The sequence below is a fragment of the Notolepis coatsorum genome (genome assembly GCF_963971535.1).
Source record: "Notolepis coatsorum genome assembly, chromosome: 1".
NCBI lineage: Eukaryota > Metazoa > Chordata > Actinopteri > Aulopiformes > Paralepididae > Notolepis > Notolepis coatsorum.
Window position 1 is genome coordinate 193,733,456 of NC_140165.1, and position 22,913 is coordinate 193,756,368.

General features: G+C 43.8%; 1 protein-coding gene across 1 annotated transcript in view; it reads right to left on the minus strand.

Moving 5' to 3' along the window:
• The window catches only part of alkbh8 (alkB homolog 8, tRNA methyltransferase), a gene marked incomplete at its 5' end in the record, with an annotated part of 63,139 nt that extends 41,580 nt beyond the window's left edge, over positions 1-21,559 (minus strand). Inside the window, 7 exons of the mRNA XM_084322018.1 lie at positions 11,249-11,319; positions 18,049-18,153; positions 18,337-18,432; positions 18,795-18,926; positions 19,020-19,120; positions 20,393-20,526; positions 21,425-21,559. Coding sequence (XP_084178144.1) covers positions 11,249-11,319; positions 18,049-18,153; positions 18,337-18,432; positions 18,795-18,926; positions 19,020-19,120; positions 20,393-20,526; positions 21,425-21,559 — 774 coding nt within the window. The remainder of the gene's footprint in view (positions 1-11,248; positions 11,320-18,048; positions 18,154-18,336; positions 18,433-18,794; positions 18,927-19,019; positions 19,121-20,392; positions 20,527-21,424) is intronic.
• Positions 21,560-22,913: the final 1,354 nt, after the last annotated feature.

Genomic DNA, 22,913 nt, shown 5'->3' on the forward strand with positions numbered 1-22,913 from the left:
TTCACAGAGATATAAGCTTTTTTGTGATATGTGCTCTAGCTGTTTCACTGTAAAATCCATGAGGAAATGAAAGCAGCTATTATCAGCGTGCGGCTCGAACGTGCGTGCGTGCACATTATACTATTGATCATCTAGCGTTTATTTGAAAACGATTCATAAATAGGCCGACAAATATCAACGTTCTGGAATATTCCAGTAAAAGGCGATTATCATAGAATAGGTTGTTTTTCACCTGAAAACGGGTGCTTTTCAAAAATGCTCTCAAACGGAAATGAAGTGATAAAAAACCAATCTGCCTTGACAACACTGACTGGAAAATGATTCTTTGATAAGCGACGGGCAGATTAGACACATAGCCATAATTTAAAACATAGATTAGGCGATATTAACGTTAACATTGACGCCGATGGTGGCATTCAAGGGACTGAATGTGAATGAACCCACGGCACTCAAAGTGTTAACACATTAACTGCCACGCTTATATCCATCATGTTTGATCTCTGCCAGCACTGTAAGTCTATGGAGATGTTCACCTTCTTTGCAGGGCTATAACTTTTTAAATTGTATTGCTAAATTGACATTACTATGGCCCATTCAACATCGATTATCTATCGTTCAGGATGTAGGAACGTTTTACTTTTTCATTCACACGTTCATACGAAAATACCGTCTAGAGTATAAATATGTTATCGTTTTCTGCAGTATTTCCTAGAACGTGAGATATAGACATAAATGCATATATTAGATTATCAAATGTCGTTTGATACCGATGCACGCTAAAAATGTCAACTGTACATGGTCCTAAACGTTATGACTGACTATGCGCGGGTGAACGGGGGGGGGGGGTTCGTTTATAATTCCGTGATCGACGTTAAATGATTTATGTAGTATGGTTGATATATTGATCAGAGCAGTTTGTATCGATAATAGGGGTGGGAATCACCAATTTCATCATGATACGATACGATATCGATTCTTTGGACAACGATACGATATTTGCCGATATCACAAAGTCTCTCACGATACAATACGATTAGATTAGATTCAGGTGCCTGCAATCGATATGAGATGATATCATATGCCCATTTAACACAATCAGTAACATTTAGATCAACTAAAAAAAGGTAACGAAAATATCATTTGACATTTGTATTTTTGAGCTCTTCCAGACATTTAAAGGAAAATCAATCTATTGTTTTTAATACAAATAGACCTCCTGTTCACTGTAAAGTGCCACGTTTTGATATATTGAGCTTTAAACTTTAAGCTCCATTTTTTGGAACTCAAAACTCAACCTAAAACCCCTCCCTACCTCCCTCTCCCAAACCGTTCCTACAACAATTTGTTGATGTTGCATGATCATGTATAGGCCTACATTTATTATGTATTATATTGTTTATGTTTAAATAACATTTAAACATCAAACTCCTCTGACCTCATCTGGTCTTTCCAAAGACGCGCGCACACACACACACAGAAAGGGAGAATGCTATGCTGTAACGTCTACACACACGGTGCTACTGCTGTTGTTCTTGGGCGGATATGAGACTCGCCACAGGATTTTCAAAATAAGAGTATCGATATGAATCGATCTTATTACATTGCATCGATCCGATTCGATTGTTGATAATTACATCGATGTATCGATCTGGATCGATGTATCGTCCCACCCCTAATCGATAATGATAAACACTCACACTGAAACTAACGGCATCCTCCTCTTAGCGTTGGGCGATGATACTGGAGCAAACAGATCCCAGTTATGTGATGGGGATCGAGGCAATCTATTTCCGGTTTGTATAATACGAATACACGCCCAAATCATGTTGTTTATTGAGTTATGGCAACGATCCATATCCACGGTGTGTGTATTGAGTCCCGCGACGATATACGAGTGGCCGGACAGAATAGGGAGACGCACCGGGATCACAAGAGATCCACTTCCGGTTGCAACTCGCCGATCAGCCACCAGGTGGCAGTATTGAAGCGTTGCAGAGTTGTGCTGGCTCAGACAGCATCAGACCAGCCTCCGTGATGGAAATATGAATACCATGGCGAAAATATGAAATATGATCAGAATAACGTCGTACGCCGTGATCTGGCAGAATTCGCATGAACTTGAAACACGTCGTAAGCCGTTTCCGGCGGAGAAAGGGTAATTTTTTTTTTTTATTATTATAATTTTTTTTTTTTTATGTTGTGGGACTTTGTGGGACTTTGTTCAACTTTGTCAGTGCTGTAAAGTTTAAACCTTTTTAAATCTTAGACAAACTAAACACTTTGCTTTCATGAAATATTGTAAGCCGTCATTTGAGGCTTTATAAAAGCAGCACAATAAACACAAATTTGTCAGTGCCGAGTCCGACCTCATCTTAAATAACAAACAGCATAGCTTGTTGTAATTAACAAAGAGAGGCAGAGTTGATTTAGCAAAAAAAATATATATATCATATATATATATTTTTACATAATCGAACTTTATTTTCATATTCGAATCCATTGCCCATCGAACGAAGCTTCGAAGTATTTAAGACAGCCCTAGTTTTTTGCACGTTGACCAGAAGTAGCTCAATGAGACTCGAGGGCGCTATTAGACCCATAGCGATACTATAAAATATAGGTTTAGTTCTACAAACTACAACTACGTTTACTTTGAGTGCCAGCGACGTGTTATGTCGTCTTTTCATGCCCCCCGTTGAGTGCCGACGACGCGAATTGTTGTTTGATTTTTTTATTAGCGATCTGAATTCATATTTCATCAACCGAGTCTCCCGTTGGTACAGCAGCCCCTCTAGGAGCTCAGATGGGAAAATACCGCCCCCCATCGTCTATCCCTGTGTAACTGCAGGCCATTCGATTATACTGGTGGATCTGTGTGGGGGGAGCCTCCTCGCTCCATTATGCTGGCGAGGGATCTGATGAACATGGAAATGATCGCAAGTTGGAAAGCAGCCTGGAATATATATTTACAGCAGCCAATAATCAATCAATAAACGTCATCGATATTTGGAATGACGATCAGGAATTGGAATAATCTTTTTGGAGAACATCTGATCTAAGGTAAGGAGTCTATGTTACCAGTTTTAGGATAATCAGAGCTGTATTCACTGAGATAACAGCGTGTCCCATATGTGTATATGTGTGTGTGTATGTGTGTGTGATGTTGAGGAAATGAGGTAATCGATTTCTCAGCTCGCTTCTATAGCGTGCATAAGTACACATATACTATCGATAATCTAGCGTTTATTTGAAAACGATTTATAAATAGGCCAACAAATGACAACGTGTCTAGTGTATTCGAGAATATTCCAATAAATGCCGTTTATGAGGGAATCTTTCTATTTTCCGTAAATTTTCGAGAAAACGGATTAAAAAACAATCCGTTTCGACAATGTTGACTGCAAACAAGTCATTGATAAGCGACGGGCAGATTAGACACATAGCCATAATTTAAAACATAGATTATGCGTTTTTAACGCTATCATTGAAGTGGATGATAGCACTCAAGGACATTAACACTATGATCGCCACGGACGAGTTTTCACGTCATTCCGAGCCATGCTCATTCTGCCGAAGACGCCGTAACTCGTCTTTGATGTCAATATTTCAAAAATCTGTCATATTTCCTTTCCGGAGCCCTGAGACACACTGCTGATCTCCTCTCAACTCTCTAGCGGTTCAAGAGCGCCATCTGGTGGCCGATCGGCAGATCGCCAACCGGATATTAACCTTTGAACCGGTAGTGCTCATCCATATGTGTTAAGCTTTCGACATGGACAGTCGCATTATTCTCAGCTCCCAACAACGGCGCCAAAGTAAATCAACAACAAGGTTTACTATACACTTTCTACTCACCCTACTTTGGATTACGGATCAGTACCTTAATTCAACATGGAAATACCACAAGACAGGAGTGGATAAGGTAAAAAGAGTCCCATTGCGACTTTTACCTTCTAAATGGCTCGGAGAGGAAACATCCATCCATGGGGACTGCAGCAATACACAGCGTGTTAACGTCGAATCCGGGACGAAAGAGTTTACCCCCGTCGGGCAGGTTTGATAGAAGATCAATGATCTTCTTATACCTGCTTCTTTCGGGAGACATTCCGCTGAACCCAGGTCCAGTTATCACTCGGTACCAAGCGAGACAACTCGGACTACAGACGCAAACAGCGACGACAGCCGTTGCGACCAACTCATCATCCAACATCAACAACCCTCCACCGCCCACTACTGGATCACCGGCGCAACTACAACGGAACGCCCGAGGGACCAGAACGAGACGGGATGAACCAGAGGCTACAACACCGGTACAAATCACAAGAAATCCAACCGGCAACCCCACGGTCAAATCGCCTGCTAAATTAGCCAACCTAGCCAGGCTGGCTATGTTTACCAGCCCAGGAGGACAAAGGGTTGCCGCCAGAGAAGACACAGGACACAGGACCCCCCCCCTCCCCCCTCCCCACACACCAACACACAGACCTCACGGAGACAACAACAAAGCCCCCCCCACCCTCCCCCACAGCAGCACCAGACACAGACGAAGACAATTACCTGGAACTTGACGACATCAATACCACAGCAAATAAAACTACACATTTTTCACCTGAATGTAAACAGCATAAAGCATAAGCTGGATGAAATAAGAAACCTGTTTATGAGCGGTAAGGTAGACATAATATGCTTTACTGAAACTAAACTTGACCCATCTGTAACAGACCCTGAAATAGTTAGAGAACTATACTATAGTCCGTAATGACAGAAACCAGTATGGAGGTGGTGTTTGTATGTACATGCATAAGGACACCAAATTCATTACCCGTACTGACCTTCATCATGAGACAATTGAAACCGTATGGGTGGAAATTCTATTTGAAAGGGCAAAATCTGTTCTAGTCGGCACAATATACAGACCGCCAGATCAAACTGGCTTTTATGATACTCTGGATGTGTGCTTAGCTGGAGCTGAGGATGCTGAAAAAATTCTTATTAGGGATTGGAACACGGATATGCAACAAAAAGATGCACCCGTCTTCAAATCCTTCAATAGGTTTTGTGATCTGCACGGCCTCAGCCAGCTAATCACCCAACCCACAAGGGTATGTGAATCAACTCAGACTACCATTGACCTCATACTGACCTCTGACAAGTCCAAGATCTCCAATAAAGGGGTTATAGCATGTGGGTTAAGTGATCATTATATGATATTCTGTACCCGCAAAAAGCTAAAACTAAAGGCTGGCTGTCACAAAACAGTCACATCTAGAGACCTCAAAACCTACTCTAGCGAGGCCTTTAACCTTGAACTGGAGAGTCTGGACTGGTCAGATGAACTCAATGGTACACTGGTTGAAGAAACTTGGCTTGGCTTCAAAACCAAATTTTCATCAATACTAAACAACATGGCCCCCCTAAGAACCACCAGGGTAAAGAATCGCGCTGAGCCATGGATGCACACTGAAATACTGACCGCTATGAAAGCCAGAGACAAAAAATGCTCTGAGTTTCGTAAAAGTCAGTCAAAGCTTACCAAAAGCACGAGCAGTGAACTCCAAGACCACGTGACTGAACTCAAACTAGAAAGAAACAGACTAAGAAATGACGTAAACTCCATGATCAAAACTGCAAAAAAAAATTCCATCAATGACAAAACCGAGGAAAACAAAAATAAACCACGTGAACTTTGGAAATTACTCAACAATCAACTAGGCTGCAGTAAAAAACTTAAAACCAGGTTCTCAAACATAAACATAAAGACGGACAACACACTCATCACAGACAAGCTGGATGTAGCCAATTACTTAAACACTTTCTTCACAAACATAGCCACAACACTGGTAAACAAACTACCCTCCCACTCAGGGCAGTATGGGGTAGAACACATAGTAGCATACTACAAGAACCTAGGCGTCCACAAAGACGACTTCAAACTGGAAATGGTAACTACAGATGAGGTACTCAAAAAACTGAGCGCCCTCCAACCAAACAAGGCCACTGGCCATGACAACATCCCCTCCAAATTCCTCAGAGACTCAGCAGCAGCCATCACCCCAGTCATCACACACATAATAAACCTCTCCATAAAACAGGGACACAAGGACTTCAAAATTGCGAGAGTAACACCCCTGCACAAAAAGGGCAGCAAATTAGACCCGGGCAACTACCGCCCTGTTTCTATCCTTACATCCATCTCGAAAGTCATGGAAAAAATAGTATACGAACAGATCGAAAAGTACCTCGCGGAAAAAAATCTAATCTACGAATTCCAATTTGGCTTCAGAACATCCCACTCCACTGACACATGCCTTCTCTACTTGAACGACCACATCAAACAAGAGGTGGACGCGGGCAAATACTGCGGCATGGTCATGCTGGACCGACAAAAGGCCTTCGACACTGTCAATCACACCATTCTGATTGACAAGCTAAAAGCAATTGGTTTTGATAGTTTATCAGTGAGCTGGATACAATCCTACCTGGAGGGGAGGGAACAGATGGTGGAGGTAAACGGTACCCTATCCCCCCCCCTCACAGTGAGCTGTGGTGTTCCACAAGGAAGCATACTAGGACCGCTACTATTCCTAATTTATGCAAATGACATGTCGTCAGCTTGTGACTGCAACTTGTTCCTGTTTGCGGACGACTCAGCCCTGCTGGTCTCTGACAAGAACAAGTTACAGGTTGAAAAAGCCCTCAGCTCGGAACTAGGCAAAATCTGCATATGGCTCGCCGACAACAAACTATCATTACACATGGGCAAAACAGAGTCCATTCTCTTCGGTTCAAATAACAAACTCAGCAAGACCGACGGCTTCTCGGTTACAGTGGGTGACAATATTATCACAAGGAAAGATGAAATTACCTACCTGGGTTCCATCCTAGAGGCTAATCTTTCCTGTGACAAAATGGCATCCAATGTAATAAAAAAAGTCAACCAACGAACGCGATTCTTGTACCGGATCTCCTCTCTGGTAAACAAGAATACCCTGAAGACTCTAGCAGGAGCACTCATTCAAGGGTACTACGACTATGCTTGCACCTCATGGTACCAAAGCACCTCAAAGGCACTAAAAAACAAATTACAAACATCTCAAAACAAGCTAGTCAGACTACTGCTTGACCTGACTCCTAGAACCCACCTCACCCCTGCCCACTTTGACAACCTAGGATGGCTTAGAGTAGACGACAGAGTACAGCAACTTGCAATGGGCCTGGTCTACAAGATACACTACGCGACCAAGGTACCCATGTACATGTCAAAATACTTCCCAAAGGTCAGTGAATACCACGATCACAACACCAGAGGGAGCTCCACAAATCATGTAAAACCCAGATTCGGCTCAAACAAGGGACTAAACACGTTTCGCAATTATGCCACATCAATGTGGAACGCCCTATTGGAGGGGGGCTCCCCACCCTCCAGAACATTTACAACAAGCGTTGCAAGGGCAAGGCTAAGAGAATCATTAAAGACTCCAGTCACCCGAACAACTGCCTCTTTGAACTGCTGCGGTCAGGCAAGCGATACCGGAGTCTCAAGGCGAGCACAGAAAGACTCAGAAGAAGCTTCTATCCCCAGGCCATCAGGCTGCTAAACGAACAATGAATGAACACTACACAACAACAACCACCAAACGCACATAGCACACACATCCACACGCACACACTCACTTTAAACAAACACACTGTAGCACCCACTCCACACACTTTATAGCACACACCCACTTTAAACAAACACACTGTAGCACCCACTCCCCACACTTTATATTTATGGATGAAGGATTGCACTACAACTCGTACACCTTACTGTAAATTGTACCTAAAATTGTACCTCATCCCATTTCTGCTTTGCACTAGATAGTACTGTACATTAGTACACTGCATAGTATTGTATATTATATGGTAACTCAGAACATTGTACATATGTCTATACCGAACACTGTGACCTCATTTTTCTTCTTCTAAATTACATGCTATATTATGTTATTATGTTATTTGATACTATCTTGTCTAGCACAGTCTCTGGAGCGTAACAGTAAGAAGCATTTTGTATGAAAGTATTCTGTACTTCTGTATGACAACTATTAAAGAACTTGAACTTGAACTGAACCTACCTAAAGCTGTAAAGGAATGTGAATCACTACCCACTTTCAAAAACACTCAAAAAACACCTACGTGAGACTGCAATTCGAAACTGGCCCCTACAAATGTCCTAACCTAGTTGTACAGTAAATGACCAAGTAAGGCTTTGTCAGTATTCCAATGTACAGTGTAAAATGTGTGTGTGTCCCCTACCCAACCCCCCCCCCCCCCCCCCCCCCACCTCCAATGTACAGCCCTCACCCACCCAACCCCACCCCACCCACCCAACCTCCTCCAATGTACAGTTTCTACGCCAAATGTATATACACTCTTTTTCTGGACACTTTTGTATCACAAACAGTACTGTATTTGCAAATCTGATATGTCATAAATGTATAGATGTAGCAGTACTGTCTATCTGTATGTCATGTATGTCATATATGTTATGATGAATTGAAAATGGGGGACCCTGATGTAAACAAGATGAAAGTCTTTCTCTGGTCTGCATCCCCTTAACAATTGTATGTATTGAGCTGTACTGTACTGTACCCATTCTGCAATCTGTTAATAAACTTTTCAATCAATCAATCAATCAATTCAATCAATCAATCAATCATGTGGTCCGGCCACTGGCTATAGCTCCCGCGACTCCATCTTGAAACACTGGATAATAGATAGCTCGCCCTAACTCAATAAACAACGTTATTTGGACGTATATACTATTATACAACCTGGAAATGGATCGGGCATTTCTACATCCCATAATAGAAAAAAATCTGTTCCACGCTCATCTGCCAGCGGCGCGAGGAAGCCACGGTAAGATTCAGCGTTATTTTCTAACGTATTCTATACTAACTGATCTGATGAACATATGACCCACTCTGGAAACTAGAAACTTCTAGAACCACGTCCAGTTGAAACTTTTTATCTCGCACAGATTCCTACCAAACTGTATTTGATCATCAATATAATGCATTTAGGGCTATAAATCACGTTCTGAAGAAAGCTGCAGAAAACGATAAAAACATACTTATACTTTAGACCATATTTTAGTATGAATATGTGAATGAAAAAGTTTAACGTTGCTACACCCTGAACAATACATATAGGACATTGAATGGGCCATAATAATGGCAATTTAGCAATAGAATTTAAAAAGTTATAGCCCTGCAAAGAAGGGGAACTTCTCCATAGACAAATAGAGCTGGCGAGGGATGGTAAATTATGAATTTAACCCATGGCGATTAAAGTGTTAATCAACGTTATGGCCGGCACTGAAAGTGTTAATGGGCGGCACGGAAGTGGTCACTTCCCGGAAGGGGCGTGGCACTCAATGTGTTAACACTTTCTTCGCCAGGCTTATGTACATCATTATACCCCTCTCTGCCAGCTCTATTTGTCTATGGAGAAGTTCCCCTTCTTTGCAGGGCTATAACTTTTTAAATTGTATTGCTAAATTGACATTACTATGGCCCATTCAACGTCAATTATCTATCGTTCAGGACGTAGGAACGTTATACTTTTTCATTCACATATTCATACTAAAATACGGCCTAAAGTATAAGTATGTTTTTATCGTTTTCTGCAGCTTTCTCCAGAACGTGATTTATAGCCCTAAATGCATTATATTGATGATCAAATACAGTTTGATAGCGATCTGCGCGAGATAATAAATTTCAAATGGACGTGCTTCTAGAAGTTACTACTTATCATCTGATGTTGACCGGATGGGGGGGGGGGGGGGGGTCGTTTATAATTCCGTGGCCAACGTTAGATGATTCATCTAGTGTGGGTGATATGATCATTAGAGCAGTTAGTATCGAACATGTTAAAAAAAAACGCTGAAACTTACCGTAGCTTCCTCGTAGCGTTGGGCGATGAGCGTGGAGCAGAAATATTCCTATTATGGGATGTTGAAATATGCGATCCATCTCCAGGTTGTATAATAGTATATACGTCCAAATCATGTTGTTTATCGAGTTATTGGTAACGGATTGCTATCCATTGTGTCTAGCTCGAGTCCCGGGACTATTAGCGAGTGATTGGACCGAATTGGAATGAGCACCAGCTTCCGTTTCCGGTTTGGGCGATCCGCCGATCGGCCACCAGATGGCGCTCTTGAACCGTTAGATCTCAAGTCTCCGGGGGAGAAATATGATTGCGATCACAGATTTTTGAAATATTGATCTCAATGACGTGTTACGGCGTCATTGGCAGAATGAGTATGGCGGGGAATGACGAGTTTAGGCGTCCTTGGCAGAGAAAGTGTAATATAAAAAAAAATTCTTATTTTATTTTATTTATATATTATATTTATGATAATTATTATAATTATTATTATTAAATAGAATAATTTTCTATAGGATTGCCATGGTAGTCAGTGATATTGGTGTCACTCTATGTTCAGGCATCCAGAGTAAATTAATTGCCTAGTGCCCCTTTAACAACTTATAGGCTTGGTAAGTTTCACTTTCACTTCTAGAGGATTTAACTGCACGAGACTAAATACTAGAGAACAGATGACAGAATGGCAGAGGATTATTTGGATTTAAACACAATAGCAGTTCAACTGGAGTCGAGAGGAGCTCAGATGATCAGTCCGAAAAAGTATGTTTCTATTTTTTATTTGATCAGCGTGAGTCCGGCGGGGGAGAATGTTGTTGTTGTTTGTTGGCGATGCGCGTGTGTTGGCGATGCGCGCGTGTGTGTGTTGGCGATGCGTGGCGTGTGTATGTGTTGGTGACGCGCGGCGTGTGTGTGTCTTGGCGATGCGCGCCGTGTGTGTGTGTTGGCGATGCGTGGCGTGTGTATGTGTTGGTGACGCGCGGCGTGTGTGTGTGTTGGCGATGCGCGGCGTATTCTCCGTATGGCTGAGCGTACCGCACCGTGGCGGCCGTACCGTAAATTTGCGGGACAAATACACGTACCGTTACACCCCTAATGAACACATAGCAACCATTGTTTCTTCCAACATGGACGACATTAATCTAACCATGTAGTGAAATGCTTCCGTTTATGGACCTGACTGACTATATATATAATTTAACTAGCTGGTCTCTTCCACGTAGAACATTATATATATATATTATATTATATGATGATGATGATATATATATATAATTGATCATTTTGAATCACAGGCATAGCTGTTAACCTGACTGACCTTGGCCCCCAGGCTGAGGGAGAGGATGGTGTCTTCAAAGGCAGAGTGAGTGTCCACATGGGGAGGGATTCCTGATGACAAAAATAATACAGTAACATAATTATTAACACTTTATGCGCCAACCCCGAATGCGCCATTCTCGCCAGCGGTTGAGCGCCAGAACCCCCGGAAAATCTCTGGTTTTCATCGTTTTTTCATTCATTCGATTCTAATAATCTATACACTCTCACGGACCTCTGTGTTACCATTGGAACTCATTCTGAGACCCAGAGAGTGCAATACCGGCCGAATCTTGCTAGGTGGCAGTATCGCCTACCCTTTGAAACCTTATTTCACACGTGTTACGTGTTACATTGTATATGGGCCGGGGCGGAGAATTGAGATCAAGCCAAGTGAATCGCTTCATCCGAGCACGTTGGAATGCATGGAACACACTTCATGCATATTTTGTGCCATTTCATGTCAAGGACCCGATGGACATCAATACTGGAAATCCAACTAATAGGGGTCAGCCCTAGTGTAACTGAGGGGTTACAAAACCCTGACTGTATTAAAGATTGTGATAGATTAAACCACTGCTAGTTATGTACTTTAATTACTGGCCAGACAGTACATCAAATATAGATGGTGAACACCCACAAGAACACGGCATTGACAAATAAATAGTATTTGAGGGTAATTTATTATTATTAGGCAACATTAGGTTACAGAATGAGAATTAGGGTCGCGCTTGTATGGCGAAGAATATACGTAAAGTCAGTCAATAGCATGAGTCACTAAGAATAGCAGGAATCCTACGATGGGTCTAAGTTGACACCACCTGTCGTATAGTAGCAACTATATAGGGCAACACTGGTACCGCCTGGAGACAATGGGTTCCCTCCGGGGGTGTAAGGCCTGGAGGGTAGAGGAATGTTCGGGTACTCCGTCTGATTCAATGAGGAATAAAGAGACTCCAGGTACAGGAGTCGGTCCTTGTAAACTCCCTTGATCAGCAGCAAAGCAATAATTGTAATCCAAATGCTCGATAGCATTGATGACAGCTAGCCAGCCTCCGTCCACGAGGCCAGCCCGAGTTGTAATCCTCACGAGGTTGAATCCCAAACGATAGTGGAAATCAACGATGCTCTTCTCCGGGTACCACGTTCCAAATCAATATAATCCAACCAGTAATGGTTCTGCAATCACCGACGCCGATTCTCCTGTGTACATGTCCAACGGTTCTCCGCCTAAGACTCCTCGGGTGTGGGCGACGTATTTAGGCCACACACCCTGGCTAAGTACACTAGCTAAAGACACGACGAACCGCTGGGTAATGCTACACACGAACGAACTGTGGCCGCACGATATACAATAATGAACGACTATTTACTTCACATTAGATTAGGTCGAACTCGACGTTACTTTACTAAACTATTCGCACGTGGTTCTCAATGCTCTGTTAGACGCAAGGTTGCTCACTTCACTGCACGTTGACTCGTGGTGAAGGTGGGTAAGGTACTGAACGAGGCTGAACTACTGGTGTGCGCACCTTGCGCTGTATTTATACTTAAGTGAATATCTAGTCCCAAACCGCAGTCTTTGTCTGGTATCAATACGCTGACTCCGGGCATGTCCTGACATGCCTGAACTTGTCTTTGAACCTGCCGTTGGGGGCCTGCGCGCTGGCGCCTGGGGGCGCTGTCCAATAGGAGAGCGAATATTACTCTGGTTTGAACGCAGGTAAAGGGATATTCCGTGTATATATATAAATAATATACAAAGTATATCAAACAATAAAGGTAGATTCTCAGTTTAATCTGGCCATTCACAACACCTAGTGTGGACATATTCAACACTGTTGAAAGTGCCGTGCAGCAATATGGCGGGTTTGATAAACTGTCCGCTGTTGTTACCGATGGAGCACCCGCAATGAAAGGAAAACACACAGGATTCGCCTGGCTTCTAAGGCAGAGTGGCGTTGAGTGTCCAATGCTGCACTGCATTATACATCAGGTAAGTTCGCTAACATAATTTCCATCTATTGTGGGTCACTAATAATCAGGGGTGCAGTGGTCATGCCACGCGGTACCACAGCGTCCCAGCACTTTTCTGAGCAGAAGTACGCGCACGAATGTGCACGCACGCGCATGCACGTGCGCGCACACAAAAATTAAACGTTATTTCATCTGATGCAGATCGCATGCACAAACATTGAAGTTGACATTCCTTCTATTGTGCGCCAACAAGAGAGACCACAAGTATCTCATTAAAGACAGAACTATTATTGACCCACTGTGGGGAGGGTGAATGTCATGCCAGTTTGATAAAGGGTCAATGGGAGGCACTCAGGAATGTTTTGTTTAGTAGCAGGATAAAAGTTTATACATTTAACAAAATCATTTATTATTGCACTTTTGATTTACTGTTGTAGTGAAATGCAGCAGGAATGCTGCTTTGTGTTTGTTGAGCAGTGGGCTTTAAGTTCATACATTTATTTTAATAGAAGCCTTAATTATAATTTGTCACTTTTGTATATATTTGGGTTACACAGCAATACTTTCAAATTCAGCTGTATTTATAAATTCATAAAGTTGAAATTAAGCATTACTAAATGCGTTTGAAATGGAATAAAAACAAAGTTACAACAAATTATAATAGTTTATATGCCTTATTTATCACATCTGTGACTATTATGGGCTATTTGAGTGATGGGGTACTACTGGCGGGACTGCCGATAAACAATGCGGCCCCCCAGATTGAGTGTGGAAATTTAGTGGCTCTCACCATATACAAAGTTGCCCACCCCTGATCTAAACTATACAAGAACCACATCGGTTCTTTCCTTTAAAGTGACCTTTCCATTTTGTTTAAAGTGACATTTTGTTTATTCATCGCATACATACCAGGGCATACAGTGAAATGCGGTTGGCCATGCCCGCTACGATTGTGCAATAAAACAATAGTAATAATAATAAAAATATAATGTACATGTACCGGTAGCGTGAATACTTTCCCCAAGGCAGTTGTCCTTCCGCGTTCGGTTTACGCGGCCTGATTGGCCACTGACGCTTCTCTCAACGCCCAAACGCGTTACTCCTAACGCTCGCTCCTAACTTTCAGAACTTCTCTCATTTCCACAAGTCCATCACATCAGCTACCTACCTGCATGAATATACTACTAACTATCAACTAACTCGCTACCGCCGTGCATCAATATACTAACTAACTAGCACATCAATGCACTAACTACTACCGCCGTGCATCGCTATACTACTACCGCCTTGCATCGCTATACTGCTACCATATCAATCGACATCACATCAATATAAATAACGTATTGTTTTCATCTCTCTATATTAACGTAACTAGCTATTCATATCAATCGACATCACATCAATAGTTAGTATATTGATGCACGGCGGTAGCAGTATAGCGATGCACGGCGGTAGTAGTTAATGCATTGATGTGCTAGTTAGTATATTGATGCATGCACGGCGGTAGCAGTATAGCGATGCACGGCGGTAGTAGTTAGTGCATTGATGTGCTAGTTAGTTAGTATATTGATGCACGGCGGTAGCGAGTTAGTTGATAGTTAGTAGTATATTGATGCAGGTAGGTAGCTGATGTGATGGCCTTGTGGAACTGAGAGAAGTTCTGAAAGTTAGGAGCGAGCTTGCGTATTTTTTATCCCCGAGCTTAAGGCGGCAGCGGCCCGCATAAACGGGGCTTCGCTGCCGACGCCACTGTATCTCTGACAACGCAGTCCTGTGAGGGAGGCGGGCGTTGTCTGCCTTTTTTCTTTGGGCTAAAGAAGAGGCAGTCGGCTATCTGGAGTGACCAGGACTGTATCGCTATTCCCCACCTTTACGCAGCTTCAGTAGTAGCCGGTAGATAACGGTGGGCCTGTAAGAGCCTTCTCCTCAGAGACTCCACCTAGCGCACATTCCCAGCTGAAAAACGCTGGCAGTGCGACGGTAGTGCTGGGATGAAGCGCTTGCGGTGAGAAAAATAAAAACGCAGCGCGTGCCTTGTAGCAAGATGACAGAGAGAAAGAAATCTAGCGACAGCCATCTTTTTATCGCATTTTACTGCCGCGGTTTTGCACATATAGCATATTTTAATACACTTTATTGTATATTAATTATATATAGTTATTGCCTGACACCACAGTTCACCCTTTGCTTTTTATTAGCCTTTTATTAGTGTATTCGTGTAGTTATTAGAGTATTTGTGCTTTGTCGCGAATCGCAATGACCACCAACCAGCAGACGCTTGCCCTCATACTGCTCCTGTCTCTTGTGGGTAGGCAGGCAGGCAACTCCGGTGTCAGGTTACGAATGTGTCACGAGCGCCACGGCTGTGATTGGTTGTCTGAAAAGACGCTCAGCGCATCGCTCTGAAAAGTTCAGAAGTGTTCAACTTTAAACGCTGGGTGCTGCCGCACAAAAAAGCTGAAAAGCGCTGAAAAAAGAAGCCGACTGCAGCGCATTTCCTATAGGCGGCAGCATGCGGCGGCATAATCTCCCTCCCCATTGGGATCAATTGACAAAAGACGCTTGCGCCCAGAAATATGCGGCAGGTGGACGCGGGCCCTACTTAGTCCAATTGTTACATGAACCTTTTTCATTTGTTTTACTCACGTTGAGGTCTCTCTGGGAAAACCGCTGCCTTCCCCTCTTACATAAAGAGCAGAATTGGCGCGGTTGTTATTCCCAGGCTCGTCGTATAAGAGCCTGTGTCTGTGTCTCTAGTACCGGCTTCCTGCTGCTCGTCCCAGACAGCGAGGGGAAACATTGTGGGGCTCTTTCTTGTTAGAAATTCGCCGTCACTGTTCTCGGGTTCTTTACGAGCATACACGCCGTTTCATAAATCAGCGTTTGGTCTTACGAGGTCGATCAGCGCTGGCCCAGGGTGTTTTTCAATGATTGAATCCGCTTTTTGAGACCGGCGCGCCTTGGTTGCCCAACATCATAAAAACTGCGTTTTTTATGTGGTCGGCTGGGAAGGAGATTTTTGTCTCTACCGAGCGCCAGTGCACTAGGTTAGACTCGAGGACTCGCGTACATCTCCGGGGGGAGATGACGGAGTAGATCAAACATTGGCAGGGAGGTTTCACGCCTGTTAGGTGGGCCACGGGAGCGGTGCGTTCGCGTACTGACCGTCTTGGTGGCGCCCTCTGATGTTTTGAATCGACACGCGTACCTACCCCCCTCTTAGGCCTGGGGGCGGCGCCGTGACAAGGGCACGGGACTTGTCCTGGTCGCGCCGGACCGGATCAGTTTAACCCGTTGTCCGCCGGGGCACAGACAAGTTCTGGTACCCCGAAGGACCGGAGCTTTTCCGGGGGGAAAATGCCTGGGCGGGCCGGACGTCACAGGGGTTGATGTCATGAATGTGTGTGTCATATAGATGCCACTACGAGTTGCCCTTAACAGTGGTGTGCATTGGTCCATACTATGTTGTACCTTTTTGCACAATGTTAGGTGGGTTGGTCCTTCTCCATTCATTTCACCCCTCCCTCCCTCCCTGCTAAACCGGGGATGGGAGGGGGCTGTCGGGGAGGCTGCTTCTGTCAACTATGCATCCCTGTGTAGGTCCCGGTCCTCCAGGCCCAGGTCGGGCCTTGCCCTCGTTGACCTGTTGGCCTGGGTTAATGCATTTATCCTTTTTTTTTTCTCTTCTATTTTTTTTGTGACATCCCGCCGGGATACTGTTCTTACAGTAAGCCCCTTAGGCGCCTGTCTAGTCCGCAGTGCTCCGGGCGCAGGTCGAGTTCTGCTCTTAAGACCTGTCGACCTGGATTGAGGGATCAACCTCCTTGGAGGGTTGTCTCCCCGGTGCACCAGCTGGCCCCACGACATTGTGGGGGGGAAGGGCGTGCCAGGGGGAGAAGGGCCTTCACCTATTTTAGGCCCTGTCCGATACGCTGGCGATGTGGGGGGTGGTGTCACCAGTGACCGTCTGGTGGGGTCTTGATGCTGTGGCCTCGTTGACCTCGCCAGGCCCCTTTTCAGGGGGTCCTGGCCCCTGGGATGTGGCCTGGGGCTGGGGCCTCTTCCGCCCCCCGCTGCTACGGCCTTGCCATGGGGTTGGGGCTTTTTGACCCCGACCCCGCGATGTTGGGGGCTGTGACTGTTTTTTTTTGCTTCACGTCCGTTCCCTGGTGGCGTGCGGGATGCGCGACAGAGTAGTCGCGGGCCCTTCTATACGAAGGTAAGTCCCACGGTCTGCTCACCCTGTGCGTTTGAGGTACTGTTCCCTCTTCGCACAGTTCGGGTCCGGTCTCCCTCCCGCCCCTCACTAGGGGGGGGAGGGGGGGTCCGGATCCTCCCCGGTATTCTGATGGTTGTAGGGGACCTCAGCAGGTACATCTGTCGGGCTTTCCGTTCTGCTCCACTCTTGTGTTCCAATAGAGCAGAGCGCAAAGCTATAACGAAATATAATGAAGATTATCCTATAACCCTAGTTATATGAGTATAGCGAGCGCTCTGCTCTGACTCACTGAGGACCCCACGTGTCTTCCGTTTCGGCGGTGAAAGACTGGGGAAGGAGCTGGTAGTATGGCCATGGGTGGGCCCGCTTATGTGTGAGCGGATGTGGGCGTGGCCAGGCAGGTGAGGAGCGTGGTTGAACGTTTTCATGATAGCATATGATTAAAGGGACAGTTCCAATAGAGCAGAGTGCTCGCTATACTCATATAACTAGGGTTATAGGATAACTTTCGTTATGGTTAGTCTAGAGTTAGGTTATGTTAGGTAAGGTTATAGTAAGGCTATAGTTAGTTTATAGTTAGTTTAGGTTGTGGTTAGGTAACCCACCCTGTCCAGACTGGTACTGGTTGACAGTCAGCTGATCTGGCATGACGTCCACATGACCTGCCTGAACACATCGCTCCAACACTGAGATACACTCCTCTGGAAGACCTGAGCGCACAAAAAACAAACACAAACCCAAACACACACAAACACCTCAACAACTCAACAGCAGATACAGGTTTGTCTTTGTCTATGATGTTGTTGTTGTTGTCATCGTGGAACTCACCAGCAGGTAAGGGTGTGTCTTTGTCTATGAGATGTTGTTGTTTTTGTTGTCATAGTGGAACTCACCAGCAGGTAAGGGTTTGTCTTTGTCTACGTTGTTGTTGTCATAGCAGAACTCGTAGCCGTAGTGTTTGACTCTCCTGTGCTTCAGAGCTTTCTGAGCTGCAGAACAGACCAACAGAGGAAGAAGTTACTTCACCGGGTAGACAGGTGGTGTATTTACTACTGAATAACACTGTAGTAGTTACCTCACCAGGTAGACAGGTGGTGTATTTACTACTGAATAACACTGTAGTAGTTACCTCACCAGGTAGACAGGTGGTGTATTTACTACTGAATAACACTGTAGTAGTTACCTCACCAGGTAGACAGGTGGTGTATTTACTACTGAATAACACTGTAGTAGTTACCTCACCAGGTAGACAGGTGGTGTATTTACTACTGAATAACACTGTAGTAGTTACAGGTGGTGTATTTACAAGATAAGATAAGATAAAATTTAATTAAATAAAGAAGAACCTCACCAGTGACATCATCATTAGGGGATGACCAATCGAGGGCGGACAGCAGTAGAGCCTCTTCCTCTGGAGACACCAAGTCCTGGACAAGCAGCAGGCCCGCCGGTAAAGAAACACACACACCAGCATGGCTGGTCACTGCATGGAACACACACACATAAACCTCACTAGCAATAGTTTGTGTCGATATATATATATATATATATATATACAGTATATGTGTGTATGTACCTGAGGTAACATAGTTGAGGTAAAGGGTGACAATATGTTCTTCAGTCTGTATCTGTTGTCCGTTCAGGAGAGAACAGGCTTTGTGAGCAGCTTCCTCTGAGCTGGAGGTGAAGAAACATTTCATAAATATCTTACAGTAACAAGAGACAGAAATATACTTACGGACTAAGTTACTGTGGCCTAGGGTTGATGATGGTCTACAGACTAAGTTACTGTGGCCTAGGGTTGATGATGGTCTACAGACTAAGTTACTGTGGCCTAGGGTTGATGATGGTCTACAGACTAAGTTACTGTGACCTGGGGTTGATGATGGGGAGTGAAGATGAGCTGGAGGACTGATCATAAAGTATATACCCCACACACACAAATGCACACACACTGTTTAAGTTATTAAATCATAATAATTGTCCAAATCTCTTGTCGGTTTTATAATTTTTTTAATAGGCCTTTATTTTCACAAGTACATTTCGGACAAGTAAGTTTAGCTTTCGGACAAGTAAAATATGTATGTGTTAATGTCAAGCCCTGTCAGGGTCCCCCATTTTCAATTCTAAAATTTTATTTTTTAGCGTTTATCGCTTTAGTTTTCTGGTCAAGCATGACCGACAGAAACAGGTTGAAACGGGATGTAGAGCAGGGGAAGACATTCTGATAAATGACGGCGGGTCCGGGAATCGAACTCGTGTCCACCAGATCCGTGACGAGCACGGTTTTCCCCGACGCAGAAATAGCGCCGATATATGCGGTGAGCTACTGGAGCTCCCCTCCCCCCCCCCCCATTTTCAATTCATAGTGACATTTATGACATACACAACATACATGACATCATGACATTTATGGCATAGGGACATACATGACATACAGGTATATAGTACTGTTACATTTGTGACATATGATATATGATATGCAAATATACAGTACTGTTACCCATAGATCCTGACAGAGAGTATATACATATGATGGGGAGGAGACTGTACATTAGGAGGGGGTGGGTGGGTGGGAGAGAAATATACATACGGTGGGGAGAGAATATATACATACGGTGGGAGGAGGCTGTCTATTAGGAGGGGGTGTGGGTTGATGATGGTCTACAGACTAAGTTACAGTGACCTGGGGTTGATGATGGTCTACGGACTAAGTTACTGTGGCCTAGGGTTGATGATGGTCTACAGACTAAGTTACTGTGACCCGGGGTTGATGATGGTCTACGGACTAAGTTACTGTGGCCTAGGGTTGATGATGGTCTACAGATTAAGTTGCTGTGGCCTGGGGTTGATGATGGTCTACAGATTAAGTTACTGTGACCTGGGGTTGATGATGGTCGACCAGCTACAGTATAGTATCTACTGCATTTCAAAATAACTCCAAACTACCAGTAGGTGAGGAAGGCGTAGGGTTTCTGAGGAGGCATGACCAGGCTCTCCACTTCTCCTGTCTCCTTCAACACCTCCAGCAGCTGCTCACGACTCACTCCATTCCCCAGTCCACCGTTAGCCACCACCACACTCTGAGCTCAGAGAGGAACTAAACATTATTAATTCACAACCACAAACATGCAACACACATCTCCAGTTATGTGCATGTATACTACATGCTGTGCCAGTGTCATAAAATATATACTTTAACACACTATCCTACATATAGTTACATAGTAGTACCTCAGTTTACTAGTTACGCTGCTGGCCAGTATGACTACCATAGTGTCTTTATACCCGTTTCCCTGTACATATTAATACTACAACTATGTACATACATCTGATTAACACTATACTCAGTAGTACTCATTTATATATCCTATACCCAGTTTAATCTCCTGTACATTGTATATTACTATTGTACTTTACTGTTATATTATATATTATATTTTATAATATATATTATATTATATTAATATAATATTATATATTATATTATTAACACACTACACTATCCTACATACATATAGCTTTACATATAGTTACATAGCACCTCAGTGTTGTAATATATATACATACATAATAACACACTTTGATTGATTGAAAACTTTATTAACAGATTGCAGAATGGATACAATACGGTACGGTTCAATACAAACAAACAACTGATAAGAGGATGCAGACCAGAAAAAGAATTTCGTCTTGTTTACATCAGGGTCCCCCATTTTTCAATTAATCAAGTTCCTACACTATCCTACATATAGTTCCATTAAACTGAGAATAAAACACCCAGTGGTCCAACTAGCCAATGGATCACATGCACTCAACCTAAGTCATTCCCCATCTGACAAAAGTTCATTATCATCTGTCAAGTCATCTGAACATGATGTCAACTCAACACAGCAACACCAGAGATGCTAACAGTGAGCTAGCTAGCTAGCTAGCTAACTAACTAACGTTAACTAAGTAACTAGCTTCTGCAGGGTTTACCTTGCTGGGCTGAGACACTATGGTGATGCCTTCGTGTCTCAGTAAAGTATGACTGGTTCGTATTTGTTTTCGGAGGAGTTTCTTCTCCTCTTTACTCCTTCTGACTGTTTTCACGTTTTCCTCACAGGGCTCCATTGTGCTATAGTTAATTATGTCCGCGTGCAACAAGGAGCAGGGGTTGAGAGTTCCGTTGAATTAATGAATGAATGAAAACTTTATTAACAGATTGCAGAATGGGTACAGTACAGTACAGCTCAATACATACAATTGTTAAGGGGATGCAGACCAGAGAAAGACTTTCGTCTTGTTTACATCAGGGTCCCCCATTTTCAATTCATCGTAACATATATGACATACATGACATACAGATAGACAGTACTGCTCCATCTATACATTTATGACATACCAGATTTGCAATTACAGTACTGTTTGTGATACAAAAAGAGTCCAGAAAGAAAAGAGTATATACATTAGGCGTGGAAACTGTACATTGGATTGGGTAGGTGGGGGTGGGGGGGGACTGTGCATTGGAGGTGGTTGGGTGGGTGGGGGGGGGGGGGGGGGGGGGGGGTTGGTTAGGAGTGGGGGGGGGGGGTTCGTTAGGAGTGGGGGGGGGGGGTTGGGTAGGAGGGGTGGGTGGGGGACACTGTACAACTGTACAAACAACACTGTACATTGGATTATTGACAAGACCATACTTGGTAATTTACTGTACATTGGAGGGGGTTGTGTTCGGACATTTACAGGGGCCAGTTTCGGGTTGCAGTCTCCCTTAGGTGTTTTTTGAGAGTGTTTTTGAAAGTGGGTAGTGATTCACATTCCTTTACAGCTTTGGGTAGGGCGTTCCACTTTGATGTGGCGTAATTGCGAAACGTGTTTAGTCCCTTGTTTGAGCCGAATCTGGGTTTAACATGATTTGTGGAGCTCCCTCTGGTGTTGTGATCGTGGTATTCACTGACCTTTGGGAAGTATTTTGACATGTACATGGGTACCTTGGTTGTGTAGTGCAGTGTTTACCAACTTTTTTTTAAATCTTTTTATTTTAATTTTTTACAAGTTCAGAGGAAAGAGACATTCACATCAGCATTTCATATGAATTCCCACAGTGGCATAAAAAAGTATCTTTTCAGTATATAGATTGTCCGTCAGTATAGTCATATACTGTGTAGCCTGCCTGCTTGCAGTTGTGATTTTTAGAGATGAATCATCGTTTAATAATAAAATGTGTGGCAAACAAGGTATGTTTATCTCCGTTATATTAGTGAGAAATAATGCAACCTTGGCCCAAAAAGCTAGTACTCCCTCAACGTGTTCTACGCACAGATCTGTGCGTAACCCGTGCGTACGATCATTTCTAAGCAAAGAGTGGGATTCATCAATTTCGATTTGAACTTGACTCCGTGCTTACATCTACGCACATTTCAGACCTGGCGTACCTAGCGCCCAGTGGTAGAATATATTATTACAACAAGGAAATGAGCTTCTGTGC